At 40.2% G+C, this 19,476-nt stretch overlaps 1 protein-coding gene across 2 annotated transcripts in view; it reads right to left on the minus strand.

Moving 5' to 3' along the window:
* Positions 1-5,812: 5,812 nt before the first annotated feature.
* Vmn2r56 (vomeronasal 2, receptor 56) overlaps positions 5,813-19,476 on the minus strand; it is a 39,461-nt gene continuing 25,797 nt past the window's right edge. Inside the window, exon 5 of one of the 2 annotated variants that reach the window (XM_011250669.1) lies at positions 5,813-6,855. In XM_011250669.1, the coding sequence (XP_011248971.1) occupies positions 5,951-6,855 (905 nt within the window). In that variant the 3' untranslated portion in view covers positions 5,813-5,950. The remainder of the gene's footprint in view (positions 6,856-19,476) is intronic. The other variant, NM_001104648.1, reaches the window with a different exon arrangement.

Raw genomic sequence — 19,476 nt, forward strand, 5'->3', positions numbered from 1 at the left:
TTAACTAAGTATGGTAGTACATCCTATAACCCCAAGACTTGGGAGGTGGAGGCAGGACAATCAGAAATTCAACATCATCCTTGACTTGCTAGTGAACTGAAAGCAACATGAGACTCTTAGAAAAAAATAACTAACAAAAGGAATAAAGTATAGCGGAACCATGGGAGGCTGATGACTTATGAGAAATCTATTAGTTACACAATTACTCATTTAACAAATTGTCTACCTAGACCCTACTTTAAGAAGCTAGTATATAAAAAGATCAAGAATCCACATCTGACCTGTAGAGCATATATATTTCAGCCAATACAGGAGCACTCTTTCTTTCTTTCTCTCTTTCTTTCTCTTTCTGTCTCTCTCTCTCTCTCTCTCTCTCTCTCTCTCTCTCTCTCTCTCTCTCTCTCTCTCTCTCTCTCTCTCTCTCTTTCTTTCTTTCTTTCCTAGATTTCAGTCTGGCACAAATAAGAAAGAAAGAGGGAGAGAGCATGTAAAAGATGAGCATGTAAGAGAGACGGAGATGTAAAAGGAGAGCAGCAGAGCTACTGCATTTACACAGAGAGAGGACATGGCCATGTAACTGGGTCTGAGAATCAACCTTTATCCAAGGCTTCACACAACCTTGTAGAGCTGCTTCTGGCTTTCAGAGACCCTTACTCTACATGCAATACCTACCTTGAAGTCTGCAGCCCAGTTGGTGGGGCAGTGAAATCAGAGGGTGTACCATCAGAGAAGTGAAAGATGGAGAAGCTACCCCCAACAATTACATCTCCAGGACGGTCAAAATGAGGGCTCTGTCTTGGCAATATCCAGGCTCTTGGTCCAGAAAGGTCAGACCCAGAGAGACAGACAAAGAAAGCAAAAATGAAAGCACACAGCCACATGCCTCATAGAGGCCAGACAGCCAATGACAGGATAGACTTATATGGGGCATTGGCTAGCATCAAAGGCTTTTATCTCAGAGATTACCCTTGATCAAGGGCCTGAGGCTGAGACCACACTGGAAACTCTAGGCTTGCAGGCCGTAGGGAGAATATTGTTCACTCATTCCTAGAGTTGAGTGGTCACTAAATCTCAGTCATTCAAAGTTGTATCTCCTTCTCCTGAGATTTCCTAGCTCCTCTTTATCCAAGGTCACAGCTCTGGGCATCATCTGCCAATTACAGGAAGGATGACAATGGGCCTGACTGTCTCCTGGGGAACTTGCAAGTCCAAGAGCAGCTGTGGCCAGGATGCTCAGGGCACTGTTTTAGAGAAAAGCCACAGGTGGATACAAGAAGGAAATATCCCAGTAACAGAAGTGAAATAAGTTTAGCACATGTTTCGTACACTATACCCACTGCATTGCCCCTACCCCTTCCATGATTTTGTACTAGGTAAATCCACCAATCCATGTTTCATGATCTTTGCAGTTCTTATAGGACATTTCTGAAACATTTTATCATGAAGAATTTGGACCTACATAAAATAATTTCAGAAAACAATAAATGTCTTTTTCATTGTGGAGCCATGACCAATCCTCCCTGACTACTGAGCTTTTTTTTTTCCTGTTATTGAAAACCATCCCAAGTCTGACAAGATGGTACAGCTGGAAAAGTCACTTGATATACAAACCAGATGACCTTTATTTGATCACAATACTCATATATAGGTAGAAAAAGAGAAGCAGCTCTGTAAAATTGTCCTCTGATTCCCCATGTAAGCCATGCCATGCTCATGCATATGAAAGCACACATGAGTGCACACAAATGCATACACACACACACATCATATATACACATTACATAATTTTTAAGTAAAAAGAAAAATTGCAAATGCTATTATTCCAGATAATATATATAATTTTCTAACATAACCATAATCCCATTCTTCAAGTTTAAAATAGAGTCAAAAATATGGTTCAGCCCCTTAACAAGCAAAGGTACCCTGATGACCCCAATTAAATCCCACTGAATGGAGGGAGTACTCACTTCTACAACTCACTTCTACAACTTACCCTCCAACCTCCACATATATGCTGTTGTAATTGCATATCCAAAAAATGGATGCAAACACCAAAGGAACACCCACAAACACACTAATCTATCAACCATTAAATATAAAATTAAAAATATAAAATATATTTGTAATAACTGGTTTACTGATATTTAGGCCTATAGTTATTTAACATTCTTTATCGATACTTTGACCTTTTCTTATATATCAGACTATTGTGAAAGGTCACACTCAGTAATTGATAGATAATTCACTTTACAACTAGACTTAATGAGATATAAATCACAGAGTGTACAATTCATCCATTTACATTATGCAGTTTTCCAGGGATGGGAGCAATGTCCCAAGCTTCTGACCTTTAGGCTAAACTCCTCCCCAGTTACCTAGCAACAGTAAAGATAACAGCACACCATAAGAGGGGATGTTTGGACCTCCTCACTCTCTTTTTTTTTTTTAATTTTTCCAACTTTTTATTAGGTATTTTCTTCATTTACATTTTAAATGCTTTCCCAAAAGTCCCTGATACCCTCCCCACACTGCTCTCTTACCCACCCACTCCCACTTCTTGGCCCTGGTGTTCCCCTCTGGTTTCCTGCTGTTGGAGGAAATGAACTACAATTATTCTCTTCAGCACATGAGCTGTACTTAAATCAACACTGAAAACAGAACTAACAAGTGATGAAATTGCACAGTGTTTTGGATTAAATAAAACATATTATAAATATTTAAAAAAGAAAGAAAATCTGGTGTAATTTGATAACTACAAATTGTTATGTGATGTTGCTATTTGGTTTTCTTCTCTCGATTTGCAGCATCTGACAAAGAAACTCTAATGTGTTTACTTCAGTCAATTCCAGGGTAAATACCATTTATATTCCAAATTAGTTGGGGAAATACGCGTTCCTTGACTGCAAAAGTCTTAGAAGACATTATATACTCAGGTTTCCAAAATTACTTGAGAACCGGAATGTTTTGCCTAGAATCTGCTGATCCTAAATGCAGATTGATATCATGTCTTTTCCACTTGAATACCATTTTTATGGAGGGGTCATTTAACATGGTGAGGTGAATAGTCTGGAGTACTTAGTTCTGTTTTCATTTCTTCAGGTTGACTATGTTACTGATAAATGTGTTCATGTGGATCTCATCCTTCTTGGCTTCTTCTTAAACATATTTATTTGTTATAACTATGCATCTCTTGCTAAATCAAGTTTCTTCTCATATAAATCATACTTTTGTGTCTTGTTTAGTTGAAAGAAGATTTTGTTTGATATTAGAATGGCTACTCCAGCTTGTTTCTTGGGACCATTTGCTTGGGAAATTGTTTTCCAGCCTTTTACTCTGAGTTAGTGTCTGTCTTTGTCACTGAGGTGCGTTTTCTGTATGCAGCAAAATGATGGGTCATGTTTACATATCCAGTCTGTTAGTCTATGTCTTTTTATTGAGGAGCTGAGGCCATTGATGTTAAGAGATATTAAGAAAAAGTGATTGTTAGTTCCTGTTATTTTTGTTGTTGGAGGTGGGATTCTGTTTGCACGGCTATCTTCTTTGGGGTTCACTGAAATATTACTTTCATGCTTTTTTCTAGTTTCCCTCCTTGTGTTGGTGTCTTCCATCTATTATCCAATGTAGGGCTGGATTTATGGAAAAATATTGTTTAAACTTGGGTTTGTCATAGAATATCTTATTTTCTCTGTCTATGGTAATTAGGAGTTTTGCTGGGTATAGTAGCCTGGACAGGCATTTGTGATCTCTTAGGGTCAGAATGACATCTGCCCAGGATTTTCTAGCTTTCCTAGTCTCTGGTGAAAAGTCTGCTGTAATTCTGATTCATACTTTATATGTTACTTGACTTTTTTCCCTTGCTGCTTTTAATGTCTGTCTTTGTTTAGTGCATTTGGTGTTTTGATTATTACGTGATGGGAGAAATTTCTTTTCTGGTCTAGTCTGTTTGGAGTTCTGTAGGCTTCTTGTAAGTTCATGGGCATCTCTTTCTTTAGGTTAGAGAAGTTTTCTTCTACAATTTTGTTGAAGATATTTACTGGCCCTTTAAGTTGGGAATCTTCACTCTCTTCTATACATTTTATCCATAGGTTTGGTCTTCTCATTGTGTCCTGGATGTTTTGGGTTAGGAGCTTTTTACCTTTTGCATTTTCTTTGACTGTTGTATCAATGTTTTCTACGGTATCTTCTGCACCTGAGATTCTCTCTTCTATCTCTTGTGTTCTGTTGGTGATGCTTGCATCTATGACTACTGGTGTCTTTCCTAGGTTATCTATGTCCACTGTTGTCTCCCTTTGTGATTTTTTATTGTTTCTATTTCCATTTTTAGATCTTGTATGGTTTTGTTCATTTCCTTTGCCTGTTAGATTATATTTTCCTGAAATTCTTTAAGGGATTTTTATGTTTCCTCTTTAAGGGTTTCTAGCTGTTTAACTGTGTTCTCATGTATTGCTTTAAGGAAGTTACTTATCTCCTTCCTAAAGTCCTCTATCATCATCACAAGAAGTGATTTTAGATCCTAATTTGCTTTTCTGGTGTGATGGTGTATCCAGGACTTGCTATGGTGTGAGAATTGGCTTCTGATGATGCCAAGTAACCTTGGTTTTTGTTGCTTATGTTCTTATATGCTTGCCTCCTGCCATCTGGTTATCGCTAGTGCTACCTGCCCTCTCTATATCTGACTGTAGCCTGTCCTTCCTGTGATCCTGGTTGTGTCAGAACTCCACAGAGTTCAGCTATCTCTGTGATCCTGTGATTCTAGGATCCTGTGATCCTGAGATCCTGGGTGTGTCAGACTTCCTGAGAGTCAAGCTGCCTTTGGGACCCTGAGATCTTGATGTGACCAAGCTCCTGGGATCATGGGTGTGTTAGAGCACCTGGGAGTGGAGCTTCCTCAGAATATTGTGGGACTGGCTGCCGAGTTTGCACCCAAGGTATGTTCAGAGCTCCGGCTCAAACCAGAAAGAACCCAATGCCACTGGTCAGGCAGGGTTCCTATGTTCCTGGATCCCACTGGTACCAGTTACTGATGGCAGTGTTTTGACAGATGTTGTGTCCTCCTCACTTCTGATCCTATGATCTTGGGTGTGTTAGAGCACCTGGGAGTGGAGTTTCCTCTGGGTGTTGTGGGACTGGCTGCAGAGTTTTTGTCCAAGGTCTGCCTATTTATTTCTTATTTATAAAAAATGCCCTAATCATTGAGTAAGCCATACCATTCATCAACTGGTAAACATCTAGATTCTCTCAAATTTTTGTATATAAATAATGCTTCTCTTAAGATTCACAGGCTTTACACATGTAGTTTATTTTTCTTGGGTATATATCTAAGTGTGAGAGTGATAAATCATATGGTAAGTCTATGAATGAACTGTCAATGAGAGGTTGAACTATCAGTACGGCTCCGTTCAAAACAAAAAAAGACAGATCAACAATCTGCCTATCAGTTGTGCACATGCTCAGCAAGCCTTGACCACATCATCATTATCATCGTCATCTTCATCACTTTATGACAATTTCCCCACATGTGCACTGATACTTTGTGTATATGGATATGACTGATGTTCTGTGGTTGTCAGACAGAGTTCAAAGTACAAATTAGTGATGTCACTTCACTACATCCACCATGTGGGTCCTGGGTAACACACTCAAATTTCCATGCTTACTGGCAAGAATTTTTGCCCATTGTGCTATCTTCTGAGCTCCCCTTTCCAAGTTTCTTAACTGTGATGACTTTCGGCAATACATATGGACAGGACAGTCAGTGACCATCTATATGTCCACTCTAAACATAACAGTCACTTTTGTTTTGTCCTAAGTATCTTACTTGAATCTTTATCTGCCCTTTAAATATTGTTTTGATACACAAAGAAACAATGAGTCAAAATCAAGCACTTACTCCTGGTGAAACCCCTGAGGACTAACACCTTCTGTGGAGCATCTAACTCTGCCTATCCTGCTATACATGATGGCCTTGCCTGAGCCAGGAAGAAGTGTTCTTCTCAGGTTTCAGTAAGATGATGCAGCACTTGGGAATAAAGATGCCACCCAGAAGTCCAGCGGTAGAGGCCAGGATGGAGAAGATCTCTACAGCCACGGTGGACTTTCCCCGGGCACTGTAGTACAGGGGAAGGAAGGCTGTCCAGACACTGCAGAAGAGCAACATGCTGAAGGTGAGGAACTTGGTCTCATTGAAGACATCTGGTAAGTCTCTAGCCAGAAAAGCCACAGAGAAGGTACCCCCTGCCAGGAAACCCAAGTAGCCCAGCACACAGAAGAAGGTGGCACCAGAACCATCATGGCATTGGATGACAATGTGCTGGGGCTCTGAGAGCATATCCTTGTCTGGGAATGGTGGGAAGGTGGCCAACCACACCCCACAGAGAACAACCTGTATTAAGGAAGCAATGAGGACCACTAAGGTTGAAGTACCAGGGCTCAGGCATATCTGGATCCTGCTTCGTGGTCTGGTGACTTTGAATGCCAAGACTACTGTGAGAGTCTTGGCCAGAACAGAGGAGACAGCCACTGTGAACACCACAGCAAAGGTGGTCTGACGGAGGAGGCAGGTGGTGACAGTGGGTCTCCCAAGGAAGAGCAAGGCACACAGGGCACACAGGGAAAGAGAGATCAGGAGGAAGTAGCTCAGAGTTCTGTTGTTGGCCCTAACCACAGGTGTATCCCGGTGCTTCAGGAACACTCCAAGAACCAGGACAGCCAGACCAGCCAGCAAGAGTGCTACCAAAGCCAATATGAATCCCAGTGGTTCCTCAAAGGCCAGGAAGATCTCTGTCCTGGGCAGGCAATGGTCTCTGGTGTGGCTCGAGTACTGCTCCTTGGGGCACAGAAGACATCTCTTCATGTCTGTGGGAGACACATAGACACCATTTCTGTAACACTATAGGAACTATACTAGCTCTGAAGGAAGTTATCCAAAGCTTTAGCTTCTCTTGCACCCTCTCCATCAATTAATATATTTATGAATTATTCTTGGCGACCCAGGCTGGAATGGATAATGTTAGAGGTAATGGCACAAAGAAAGTGCACACTCTATATATCTTTTATGTGGTGATTTTGTGTCTTAAATCAATGTCTCCTGTAATTCAGGCTGGCCTTGAAGTAGGTGTGTAGCAGGTTACCTAGAACTCCTCAGCCTCCTTCCTCACCCTCTTAAATGCTGTAATTATAACACTGCCCCACTATTCTTAACTTATATTAGCTTGTGTATGTGCTTGTTTGCATGTACATACATGTATGTGTGCTGGATGCACATGCATGTAGAGATCATAGAATATCATCAGATATTGTTTCTCAATCATTTCCCAAAGCTTATGTTTCTTATCAAATTTATTTATGCATTTTGGTGTGTGTATGCATGTGTGTAGTTACAGATATGCCATAGTATGTACTTGAAGGTCATAACAACTTTCAGAAATTTGATCCATTCCTTTCCCCAAGTGGGTCTCAGGAGCTGATCTGAGGTTGTCAACACTGACAGCAAGTGCTTAAACCCATTTCACAAGGCTCAACAACTTTTTTGTTTTTTTTTTTTTACTATTTAATTTACTTGTTGAGTGTTTTGTCCATATATATCAATGGTACCATCAGAAGTCATAAGATGGCATCAGATATCCTGAAACTGTAATTACACATGATTGTGAGCCACCATGTGGGTGCTTCTAACTGCTAAACCACCTTTCTAGACCCTCTCCACCTTAGTTGTTAAGACAGGAAATCTCACTGAACCTAGAGATCACAGAGTCAACTACACTCACCACTTCAATTATGTGAGCTTTTAATACTGCATTTTTTTCTCCAAGTGTATCAGTAAATGAACACATTAACAAATGTTTGAGACTGAATCCTACCCCCAAAATATATCTGTTGAAGTTTTGTCCCTAAGTATCTCAAAATGAGATTGCTCAATATTTTTGAGTGAATAAACTGGAGATAATGTAAACAAGGTTAAATGAGGTCTCAAAGGTAGACTCTAGTTCCAACAGGACTGATATTCTAATGAGAAGAGGGACTTGGAGCAGGGTGTGGCTATGCATGATTTAATCTCAGCACTTAAGAAGCAGAGGAAGAAAACTTTCAGTTCATCATCAGCCTGGTCAAAAAGGTGAGATACATGCCAGACAAGGCTGCCTAGTAAAATCTTGTCTCAAAACTAAACAACAAACCAAGAAGAGGACACACACACACACACACACACACACACACACACACACACACGCACACATACACACAACAAAACAAACCCTGATGGCAACTTGACTATGCATTTCCCGATTTCAGCATGTAAAGGAGTTAGTTCTATAGAAATGGAGCCTAGAATTTGGTGATCTGTTACCATTCAACCTCTCATATTCACCTAATTAATACAGTGAAAGAAGAAAGTTGCAGAAAATCCATCATGCAATCCCTCTTATAAGAGGTTTAAAACACAAGTGAAATTCATCAGTCCACATAGAAGTCATGGTATTTTTATGAGACAAGTAGCAGCTTATAAAAATAACTTATGCCGGGCGGCAGACATCTTGGTTCCAGGACTCCGCCAAAAGTAGTCTGCACAGGTGAGAGTGTGCACTACAGAAGTTAACAGCTTCTGGGACAGGCAGGAGCCACAGAGCTTCTGAGTCAGCACCCTTTTCGGGCTCCAGACATCCGGGCACCTTTCCGGCCAGAGGATAGGTGTCGGCCCGGCCTGGGAGGGTTTTGCCTGAGCATCTGTGACAGACATCTTGGTTCCGGGACTCCACCAAAAGTAGTCTGCACAGGTGAGAGTGTGGACTACAGTAGCAAAACAGCTTCTGGGACAGGTCCTGTTTTGGGCCTTCATCTTCGGCCAGAAGGGAAGTCTGAAAGCCAGATATCTGTGCACCTTCCCTGTAAGAGGAGAGCTTGCCTGCAGAGAGTGCTCTGACCACTGAAATTCAGAGAAAAGAGATAGTCTCCCAGGTCTGCTGATAGACACTAACAGAATCACGAAAGGAACATCTCTAACCAGAGACAACTAAATCAACGAACTGCAGAGATTACCAGATGGTGAAAGGTAAGCATAAGAATCTTACTAACAAAAACCAAGAATACTCACCATCATCAGAACCCAGGACTCCCACCTCAGACAGTCCAGTGCACACCAACACACCCGAAAAGCTAGACCCGAATTTAAAAGCATATCTCATGATGATAGTAAAGGACATCAAGAAGGACTTTAATAACTCACTCAAAGAAATACAGGAGAACACTGCTAAACAGGTAGAAGACCTTAAAAAGGAAGCACAAAAATTCCTTAAAGAATTGCAGGAAAGCACGACCAAACAGGTGATGGAATTGAATAAAACCAACCAAGACCTAAAAAGGGAAGTAAACACAATAAAGAAAACCCAGAGTGAAGCAACGCTGGAGATAGAAACCCTAGGAAAGAAAGCTGGAACCATAGATTCGAGCATCAGCAACAGAATACAAGAGATGAAGCCAGGCATGGTGGCACACACCTTTAATCCCAGCACTCGGGAGGCAGAGACAGGCAGATTTCTGAGTCCGAGGCCACCCTGGTCTACGAAGTGAGTTCCAGGAAAGCCAGGGCTATACAGAGAAACCCTGTCTCAAAAACAAAACACAAAAAGACAAAAAAGACAAAAAAAACAAAAAAACAAAAACAGGATACAAGAGATGAAAGAGAGAATCTCAGGAGCAGAAGATTCCATAGAGAACATCGGCAAAACAATCAAAAAAAAATACAAAATGCAAAAAGATCCTAACTCAAAACATTCAGGAAATCCAGGACACAATGAGAAGACCAAACCGACGGATAGTAGGAGTAGATGAGAATGAAGATTTTCAACTCAAAGGACCAGCAAATATCTTCAACAAAATTATAGAAGAAAACTTCACAAACCTAAAGAAAGAAATGCCCATGAACATACTAGAAGCCTACAGAACTCCAAATAGACTGGACCAAAAAAGAAATTCCTCCCAACACATAATAATCAGAACAACAAATGCACTAAATAAAGACAGAATATTAAAAGCAGTAAGGGGGAAAGGTCAAGTAACATATAAAGAAAAGCCTATCAGAATTACATCAGATTTTTCACCAGAGACTATGAATGCCAGAAGAGCCTGGACAGATGTTATACAGACACTAAGAGAACACAAGTGCCAACCCAGGCTACTATACCCAGACAAACTTTCAATTATTTAGATGGAGAAACAAAAGTATTCCACAACAGAACCAAATTCACACATTATCTTTCCACGAATCCCACCCTTCAAAGAAAAATAACAGAAAAAAACAAATACAAGGACGGAAACCACGTCCTAGAAAAAGCAAGAAGGTAATCCTTCAACAAACCTAAAGGAAGACAGCCACAAGAACAGAATGCCAACTTTAACAACAAAAATAATAGGAAGCAACAATTACTTTTACTTAATATCTCTTAATATCAATGGACTCAATTCCCCAATAAAAAGACATAGACTAACAGACTGTCTACGCAAACAGAACCCAACGATTCGCTGCTTATAGAAAAGCCATCTCAGGGAAAAAGACAGACACTACCTCAGAGAAAAAGGTTGAAAACAATTTTCCAAGCAAATGGTCTGAAGAAACAAGCTGGAGTAGCCATTCTAATATCGGATAAAATCGACCTCCAACCCAAAGTTATCAAAAAAGAGAAGGAGGGGCACTTCATACTCATCAAAGGTAAAATCCTCCAAAGGAACTTTCAATTCTGAATATCTATGCTCCAAATGCAAGGGCAGCCACATTCATTAAAGATACTTTAGTAAAGTTCAAAGCACACATTGCACCTCACACAATAATAGTGGGAGACTTCAACATACCACTTGCATCAATGGACAGACCGTGGAAACAGGAACTAAACAGGGACACAGTGAAATTAACAGAAGTGATGAAACAAATGGTCTTAACAGATATCTACAGAACATTTTATCCTAAAACAAAAGGATATACCTTCTTCTCAGAACCTCATGGGACCTTCTCCAAAACTGACCATATAATTGGTCACAAAACAGGTCTCAACAGATACAAAAATATTGAAATTGTCCCAGGTATCCTATCAGACCACCATAGACTAAGGCTGATCTTCAATAACAACATAAATAAGGGAAAGCCAACATTCGCGTGGAAACTGAACAACACTCTTCTCAATGATACCTTGGTCAAGGAAGGAATAAAGAAAGAAATTAAAGACTTTTTAGAGTTTAATGAAAATGAAGCCACAACATACCCAAACCTATTGGACACAATGAAAGCATTTCTAAGAGGGAAACTCATAGCTCTGAGTGCCTCCAAGAAGAAACTGGAGAGAGCACACATTAGCAGCATTGAGAACACATCTAAAAGCTCTAGAAAAAAAGGAAGCAAATTCACCCAAGAGGAGTAGACGGCAGGAAATAATCAAACTCAGGGGTGAAATCAACCAAGTGGAAACAAGAAGAACTATTCAAAGAACAAACCAAATGAGGAGTTGGTTCTTTGAGAAAATCAACAAGATAGATAAACCCTTAGCTAGACTCACTAGAGGGCAAAGGGACAACATCCTAATTAACAAAATCAGAAATGAAAAGGGAGACATAACAACAGATCCTGAAGAAATCCAAAACACAATCACATCCTTCTACAAAAGGCTATACTCAAATAAACTGGAAAACCAGCATGAAATGGATAAATTTCTAGACATATACCAGGTACCAAAGTTAAATCAGGATCAAGTTAACGATCTAAACAGTCCCATATCCCCAAAATAATAGAAGCAGTCATTAATAGTCTCCCAGCCAAAAAAAGTCCAGGACCAGATGGGTTTAGTGCAGAGTTCTAACAAACCTTCAAAGAAGATCTAATCCCAGTTCTGCACAAACTATTCCACAAAATAGAAGTAGAGGGAACTCTACCCAACTCGTTCAATGAAGCCACAATTACTCTGATACCTAAACCAAGGAAAAGATCCAACAAAGATAGAGAACTTCAGACCAATTTCCCTTATGAATATCGATGCAAAAATCCTCAATAAAATTCTCGCTAGATCTTCGGCTCCAGACAACCGGCCACCTTCCTGGTGAGAGCACAGGGGTCCACCCGGCCCGAGAGGTTTGTGCCTCAGGCCCCGGAGGGAGCCTCCTTGGCTCCGGGACTCCGAGGAGGGCAGGCTGCACGGTTGACAGTGTGGAATACAGAGGCCAGCCGTTTCTGGGACAGGCGAGAGCCACAGAGCTTCAGAGGCGGCGCCATCTTCGGCTCCAGACAACCGGCCACCTTCCTGGCCAAAGCAACACAGCTTCTGGGAAAGATCCTGTTTTGGGCCTTCATCTTCAGCCAGGAGGAGGTCCAAACACCAGATAACTGTGCACCTTCCCTGAAAGAGGAGAGCTTGCCTGCAGAGACTGCTCTGACCACTGAAACTCAGAGGAGAGAGCTAGTCTCCCACGTCTGCTGATAGAGGGTAACAAAATCAACAGAGGAACAATCTCTAAACAAAGACAACTATAACAACTAACTCCAGAGATTGACAGATGGCGAAAGGTAAACGTAAGAATCCTACTAACAGAAACCAGTACCATTCACCATCATCAGAACCCAGAAAGCCCACTTCGCCCAGTCCAGGGCACGCTAACACACCTGAAAAGGTAGACCTGGATTTAAAAGCATATCTCATGATGAAGGTAGAGGACATAAAGAAGGAATTTAATAACTCACTTAAAGAAATACAGGAGAACACTGCTAAAGAGTTACAAGTCCTTAAAGAAAAACAGGAAAACACAACCAAACAGATAGAAGTCCTTATAGAAAAACAGGGAAACACATCCAAAGAGGTGATGAAAATGAACAAAACCATACTAGACCTAAAAAGGGAAGTAGACACAATAAGAAAACCCAAAGTGAGGCAACGCTGGAGATAGAAACCCTAGGAAAGAAATCTGGAATCATAGATGCCAGCATCAGCAACAGAATACAAGAGATGGAAGAGAGAATCTCAGGTGCAGAAGATTCCATAGAGAACATTGGCACAACAATCAAAGAAAATGGAAAATGCAAAAAGATCCTAACTCAAACCATCCAGGAAATCCAGGACACAATGAGAAGACCAAACTACGGATAATAGGGGTGGATGAGAATGAAGATTTTGAACACAAAGGACCAGCAAACATCTTCAACAAAATTATTGAAGAAAACTTCCCAAATCTAAAGAAAGAGATGCCTATGAACATACAAGAAGCTTACAAAACTCCAAATAGACTGGACCAGAAAAGAATTTCCTCCCGACACATAATAATCAGAACATCAAATGCACTTAATAAAGATAGAATACTAAAAGCAGTAAGGGAAAAAGGTCAAGTAACATATAAAGGCAAGCCTATCAGAATTACACCAGATTTTTCACCAGGGACTATGAAAGCCAGAAGAGCCTGGACAGATGATATATAGACACTAAGAGAACACAAATTCCAGCCCAGGCTACTATACCCAGCCAAACTCTCAATTACCATAGATGGAGAAACCAAAGTATTCCATGACAAAACTAAATTCACCCATTATCTCTCTACGAATCCAGCCCTTCAAAGAATAATAACAGAAAAAAACCAATACAAGGACGGGAACCACGCCCTAGAAAAAACATGAAGATAATCCCTCAACAAAACTAAAAGAAGACAGCCACAAGAACAGAATGCCAACTTTAACAACAAAAATAACAGGAAGCAACAATTACTTTTCCTTAATATCTCTTAATATCAATGGTCTCAACTCCCCAATAAAAAGACATAGACTAACAAACTGGCTACACAAACAAGACCCAATATTTTGCTGCTTACAGGAAACTCATCTCAGAGAAAAAGATAGAAACTACCTCAGAATGAAAGGCTGGAAAACAATTTTCCAAGCAAATGGTATGAAGAAACAAGCTGGAGTAGCCATTCTAATATCTAACAAAATCGACTTCCAACCCAAAATAATCAAAAAAGACAAGGAGGGACAGTTCATACTCATCAAATGTAAAATCCTCCAAGAGGAACTCTCAATTCTAAATATCTATGCTCCAAATACAAGGGCAGCCACATTCATTAAAGAAACTTTAGTAAAGCTCAAAGCACACATTGCACCTCACACAATAATAGTGGGAGACTTAAATACACCACTTATACCAATGGACAGATCATGGAAACAGAAACTAAACAGGGACACAGTGAAACTAACAGAAGTGATGAAACAAATGGTCTTAACAAATATCTACAAAACATTTTATCCTAAAACAAAAGGATATACCTTCTTCTCAGCACCTCATGGTACGTTCTCTAAAATTGACCACATAATTGGTCACAAAACAAGCCTCAACATATACAAAAGTATTGAAATTGTCCCATGCATCCTATCAGATCACGATGGACTAAGGCTGATCTTCAATAACAAAATAAATAATAGAAAGCCAACATTCACGTGGAAACTGAACAACACTCTTCTCAATGATACCTTGGTCAAGGAAGGAATAAAGAAAGAAATTAAGGACTTTTTAGAGTTTAATGAAAATGAAGCCACAACATACCCAAACTTATGGGACACAATGAAAGCATTCCTAAGAGGAAAATTCATAGCTCTGAGTGCCTCCAAAAAGAAACTAGAGAGAGCACACATTAGCAGCTTGACAACACACCTAAAAGGTCTAGAAGAAAAGGAAGCAAATTCACCCAAGAGGAGTAGAAGGCAGGAAATAATCAAACTCAGGGGTAAAATCAACCAAGTGGAAACAAGAAGAACTATTCAAAGAATTAACCAAACGAGGAGTTGGTTCTTTGAGAAAATCAACAAGATAGATAAACCCTTAGCTAGACTCACTAGAGGGCACAGGGACAAAATCCTAATTAACAAAATCAGAAATGAAAAGGGAGACATAACAACAGATCCTGAAGAAATCCAAAACACCATCAGATCCTTCTACAAAGGCTATACTCAACAAAACTGGAAAACCTGGACGAAATGAACAAATTTCTGGACAGATACCAGGTACCAAAGTTGCGTCAGGATCAAGTTGACCATCTAAACAGTCCCATATCCCCTAAAGAAATAGAAGCAGTTATTAATAGTCTCCCAGCCAAAAAAGGCCAGGACCAGATGGGTTTAGTGCAGAGTTCTATCAGACCTTCAAAGAAGACCTAATTCCAGTTCTTCACAAACTATTCCACAAAATAGAAACGTAAGGTACTCTACCTAACTCATTCTATGAAGCCACAATTACTCTGATACCTAAACCACAAAAAGACCCAACAAAGATAGAGAACTTCAGACCAATTTCTCTTATGAATATCGATGCAAAAATCCTCAATAAAGTTCTTGCTAACCGAATCCAAGAACACATCAAAACAATCATCCATCCTGACCAAGTAGGCTTCATCCCAGGGATGCAGGGATGGTTTAATATACAAAAATCCATCAATGTAATCCAGTATATAAACAAACTCAAAGACAAAAACCACATGATCATCTCGTTAGATGCATTTGACAAAATCCAACACCCATTCATGATAAAAGTCTTGGAAAGATCAGGAATTCAAGGCCCATACCTAAACATGATAAAAGCAATCTACAGCAAACCAATAGCCAACATCAAAGTAAATGGTGAGAAGCTGGAAGCAATCCCACTAAAATCAGGGATTAGACAAGGCTGTCCACTCTCGCCCTACCTATTCAACATTGTACTTGAAGTCCTAGCCAGAGCAATTCGACAACAAAAGGAGATCAAGGGGATACAAATTGGAAAGGAAAAAGTCAAAATATCATTTTTTGCAGATGATATGATAGTATATATAAGTGACCCTAAAAATTCCACCAGAGAACTCCTAAGCCTGAAAAACAGCTTCAATGAAGTAGCTGGATATAAAATTAACTCACACAAGTCAATGGCCTTTCTGTATACAAAAGATAAACAGGCTGAGAAAGAAATTAGGGAAACAACACCCTTCTCAATAGTCACAAATAATATAAAATACCTTGGCCTGACTCTAACTAAGGAAGTGAAAGATCTGTATGATAAGAACTTCAAGTCCCTAAAGAAAGAAATTAAAGAAGATCTCAGAAGATGGAAAGATCTCCCATGCTCATGGATTGGCAGGATCAACATTGTAAAAATGGCTATCATGCCAAAAGCCATCTACAGATTCAATGCAATCCCCATTAAAATTCCAACTAAATTCTTCAACGAATTAGAAAGGGCAATGGGCAGATTCATCTGGAATAACAAAAAAACCGAGGATAGCAAAAACTCTTCTCAAGGATAAAAGAACCTCTGGTGGAATCACCATGCCAGACCTAAAACTGTACTACAGAGCAATTGTGATCAAAACTGCATGGTACTGGTATAGAGACAGACAAGTAGACCAATGGAACAGAATTGAAGACCCAGAGATGAACCCACACACCTATGTTCCCCTGATCTTTGACAAGGGAGCTAAAACCATCCAGTGGAAAAAAGACAGCATTTTCAACAAATGGTGCTGGCACAACTGGCGGTTATCATGTAGAAGAATGCGAATTGTTCCATTTCTATCTCCGTGTACTAAGGTCAAATCTAAGTGGATCAAGGAACTCCACATAAAACCAGAGACACTGAAACTTATAGAGGAGAAAGTGGGGAAAAGCCTTGAAGATATGGGCACAGGGGGAAAATTCCTGAATAGAACAGCAATGGCTTGTGCTGTAAGATCGAGAATTGACAAATGGGACCTCATGAAACTGCAAAGCTTCTGTAAGGCAAAAGACACCATCAATAAGACAAAAAGGCCACCAACAGATTGGGAAAGGATCTTTACCTATCCTAAATCAGACAGGGGACTAATATCTGTGGGAAGCCGCCCCCACATTCGCCGTTACAAGATGGCGCTGACAGCTGTGTTCTAAGTGGTAAACAAATAATCTGCGCATGTGTTCTCCACCCCATGTGCTCTGCCTTCCCCGTGACTACAACTCGGCCATGGGCTGCAGCCAATCAGGGAGTGATACGTCCTAGGCGAAGGATAACTCTCCTTAAGAGGGACGGGCTTTCGCTTTCGTTTTGGGGTTTTGAGGTTTGCACGCTTGCTCCTGAAGATGTAAGCAATAAAGTTTTGCTGCAGAAGATTCTGGTTTGTTGTGTTCTTCCTGGCCGGTCGTGAGAACGCGTGTAAGAAATATCCAATATATATAAAGAACTCATGAAGGTGGACTCCAAAAAATCAAATAACCCCATTAAAATTGGGGCTCAGAGCTAAACAAAGAATTCTAACCTGAGGAATACCGAATGGCTGAGAAGCAACTGAAAAAAAATGTTCAGCATCCTTAATCATCAGAGAAATGCAAATCAAAACAACCCTGAGATTCCATCTCACACCAGTCAGAATGGCTAAGATCAAAAATTCAGGTGACAGCAGATGTTGGCGAGGATGTGGAGAAAGGGGAACACTCCTCCATTGTTGGTGGGATTGCAAGCTTGTACAACCACTCTGGAAATCAGTCTGGAGGTTCCTCAGAAAATTGGACATAGTACTACCAGAGGATCCCGCAATACATCTCCTGGGCATATATCCAGAAGATGTCCCAACCGGTAAGAAGAACACATGCTCCACTATGTTCATAGAAGCCTTGTTTATAATAGCCAGAAGCTGGAAAGAACCCAGATGCGCCTCAAGAGAGGAATGGATACAGAAAATGTGGTACATTTACACAATGGAATACTACTCAGCTATTAAAAAAATGAATTTATGAAATTCCTAGGCAAATGGAAGGACCTGGTGTGGATCATCCTGAGTGAAGTAACCCAATCACAAAGGAACTTGCACAATGTGTACTCACTGATAAGTGGATATTAGCCCAGAAACTTGGGATACCCAAGATATAAGATATAATTTGCTAAAAACATTAAACTCAAGAGAACGAAGACCAAAGTGTGGACACTTTGCCCCTTCTTAGAATAGGAAACAAAACACCCATGGAAGGAGTTACAGAGACAAAGTTTGGAAGTATGACGAAAGGATGGACCATCTAGTGATTGCCATATCCAGAGATCCATCTCATGATCAGCTTCCAAACGCTGACACCATTGCATACACTAGCAAGATTTTGCTGAAAGGACCCACATATAGCTGTCTCTTGTGAGACTATGCCAGGGCCTAGCAAACGCAGAAGTGGATGCTCACAGTCAGCTATTGAATGGACCACAGGGCCCCCAATGGAGGAACTAGAGAAATCACCCAATGAACTAAAGGGAACTGCAACCCTATAAGTGGAACAACAATATGAACTAACCAGTACCTGGGAGCTCTTGTCTTTAGCTGCATATGTATCGAAAGATGGCCTAGTCGGCCATCACTGCAAAGAGAGGCCCATTGGACTTGCAAACTTTATATGCCCCAGTACAGGGGAACGCCAGGGCCAAAAAGGGGGAGTGGGTGGGTAGGGGATTGGGGGGGTGGGTATGGGGGACCTTTGGGATAGCATTGAAAATGTAAATGTGGAAAATACCTAATTAAAAAATAATTCTCTCTAACCAAACCCAAGAACACATTAAAGCAATCATCCATCGTGACCAAGTAGGTTTTATTCCAGGGATGCAGGGATGGTTTAATATATAAAAATCCATCAATGTAATCCATTATATAAACAAACTCAAGGACAAAAACCACATGATCATCTCGTTAGATTTGAAAAAAGCATTTAATAAAATCCAACACCCATTCGTGATAAAAGTCTTGGAAAGATCAGGAATTCAAGGCCCATACCTAAACATGATAAAAGCAATCTACAGCAAACCAGTAGCCAACATCAAAGTAAATGGTGAGAAGCTTGAAGCAATCCTACTAAAATCAGGGACTAGACAAGGCTGACCACTTTCTCCCTACCTCTTCAACATAGTACTTGAAGTCCTAGCCAGAACAATTCGACAACAAAAGGAGATCAAGGGGATACAAATTACAAAAGATGAAGTCAAAATATCACTTTTTGCAGATGATATGATAGTATATATAAGTGACCCTAAAAATTCCACCAGAGAACTCCTAAACCTGATAAACAGCTTCGGTGAAGTAGCTGGATATAAAATTAACTCAAACAAGTAAATGGCCTTTCTGTACACAAAGGATAAACAGGCTGAGAAAGAAATTAGGGAAAAAACACCCTTCTCAATAGTCACAAATAACATAAAATTTCTTGGCCTGACTCTAACTACGGAAGTGAAAGATCTGTATGATAAGAACTTCAAGGCTCTGAAGAAAGAAATTAAAGATCTCAGAAGATGGAAAGATCTCCCATGCTCATGGATTGGCAGGATAAACATTGTAAAAATGGCTGTCTTGCCAAAAGCAATCTACAGATTCAATGCAATACCCATCAAAATTCCAACTCAATTCTTCAACGAATTAGAAAGAGCAATCTGCAAATTCATCTGGAATAACAAAAAACCTAGGATAGCAAAAACTCTTCTCAAGGATAAAAAT

The sequence above is a fragment of the Mus musculus genome, chromosome 7 (assembly GCF_000001635.26).
Source record: "Mus musculus strain C57BL/6J chromosome 7, GRCm38.p6 C57BL/6J".
NCBI classification, from domain to species: Eukaryota; Metazoa; Chordata; class Mammalia; order Rodentia; family Muridae; genus Mus; species Mus musculus.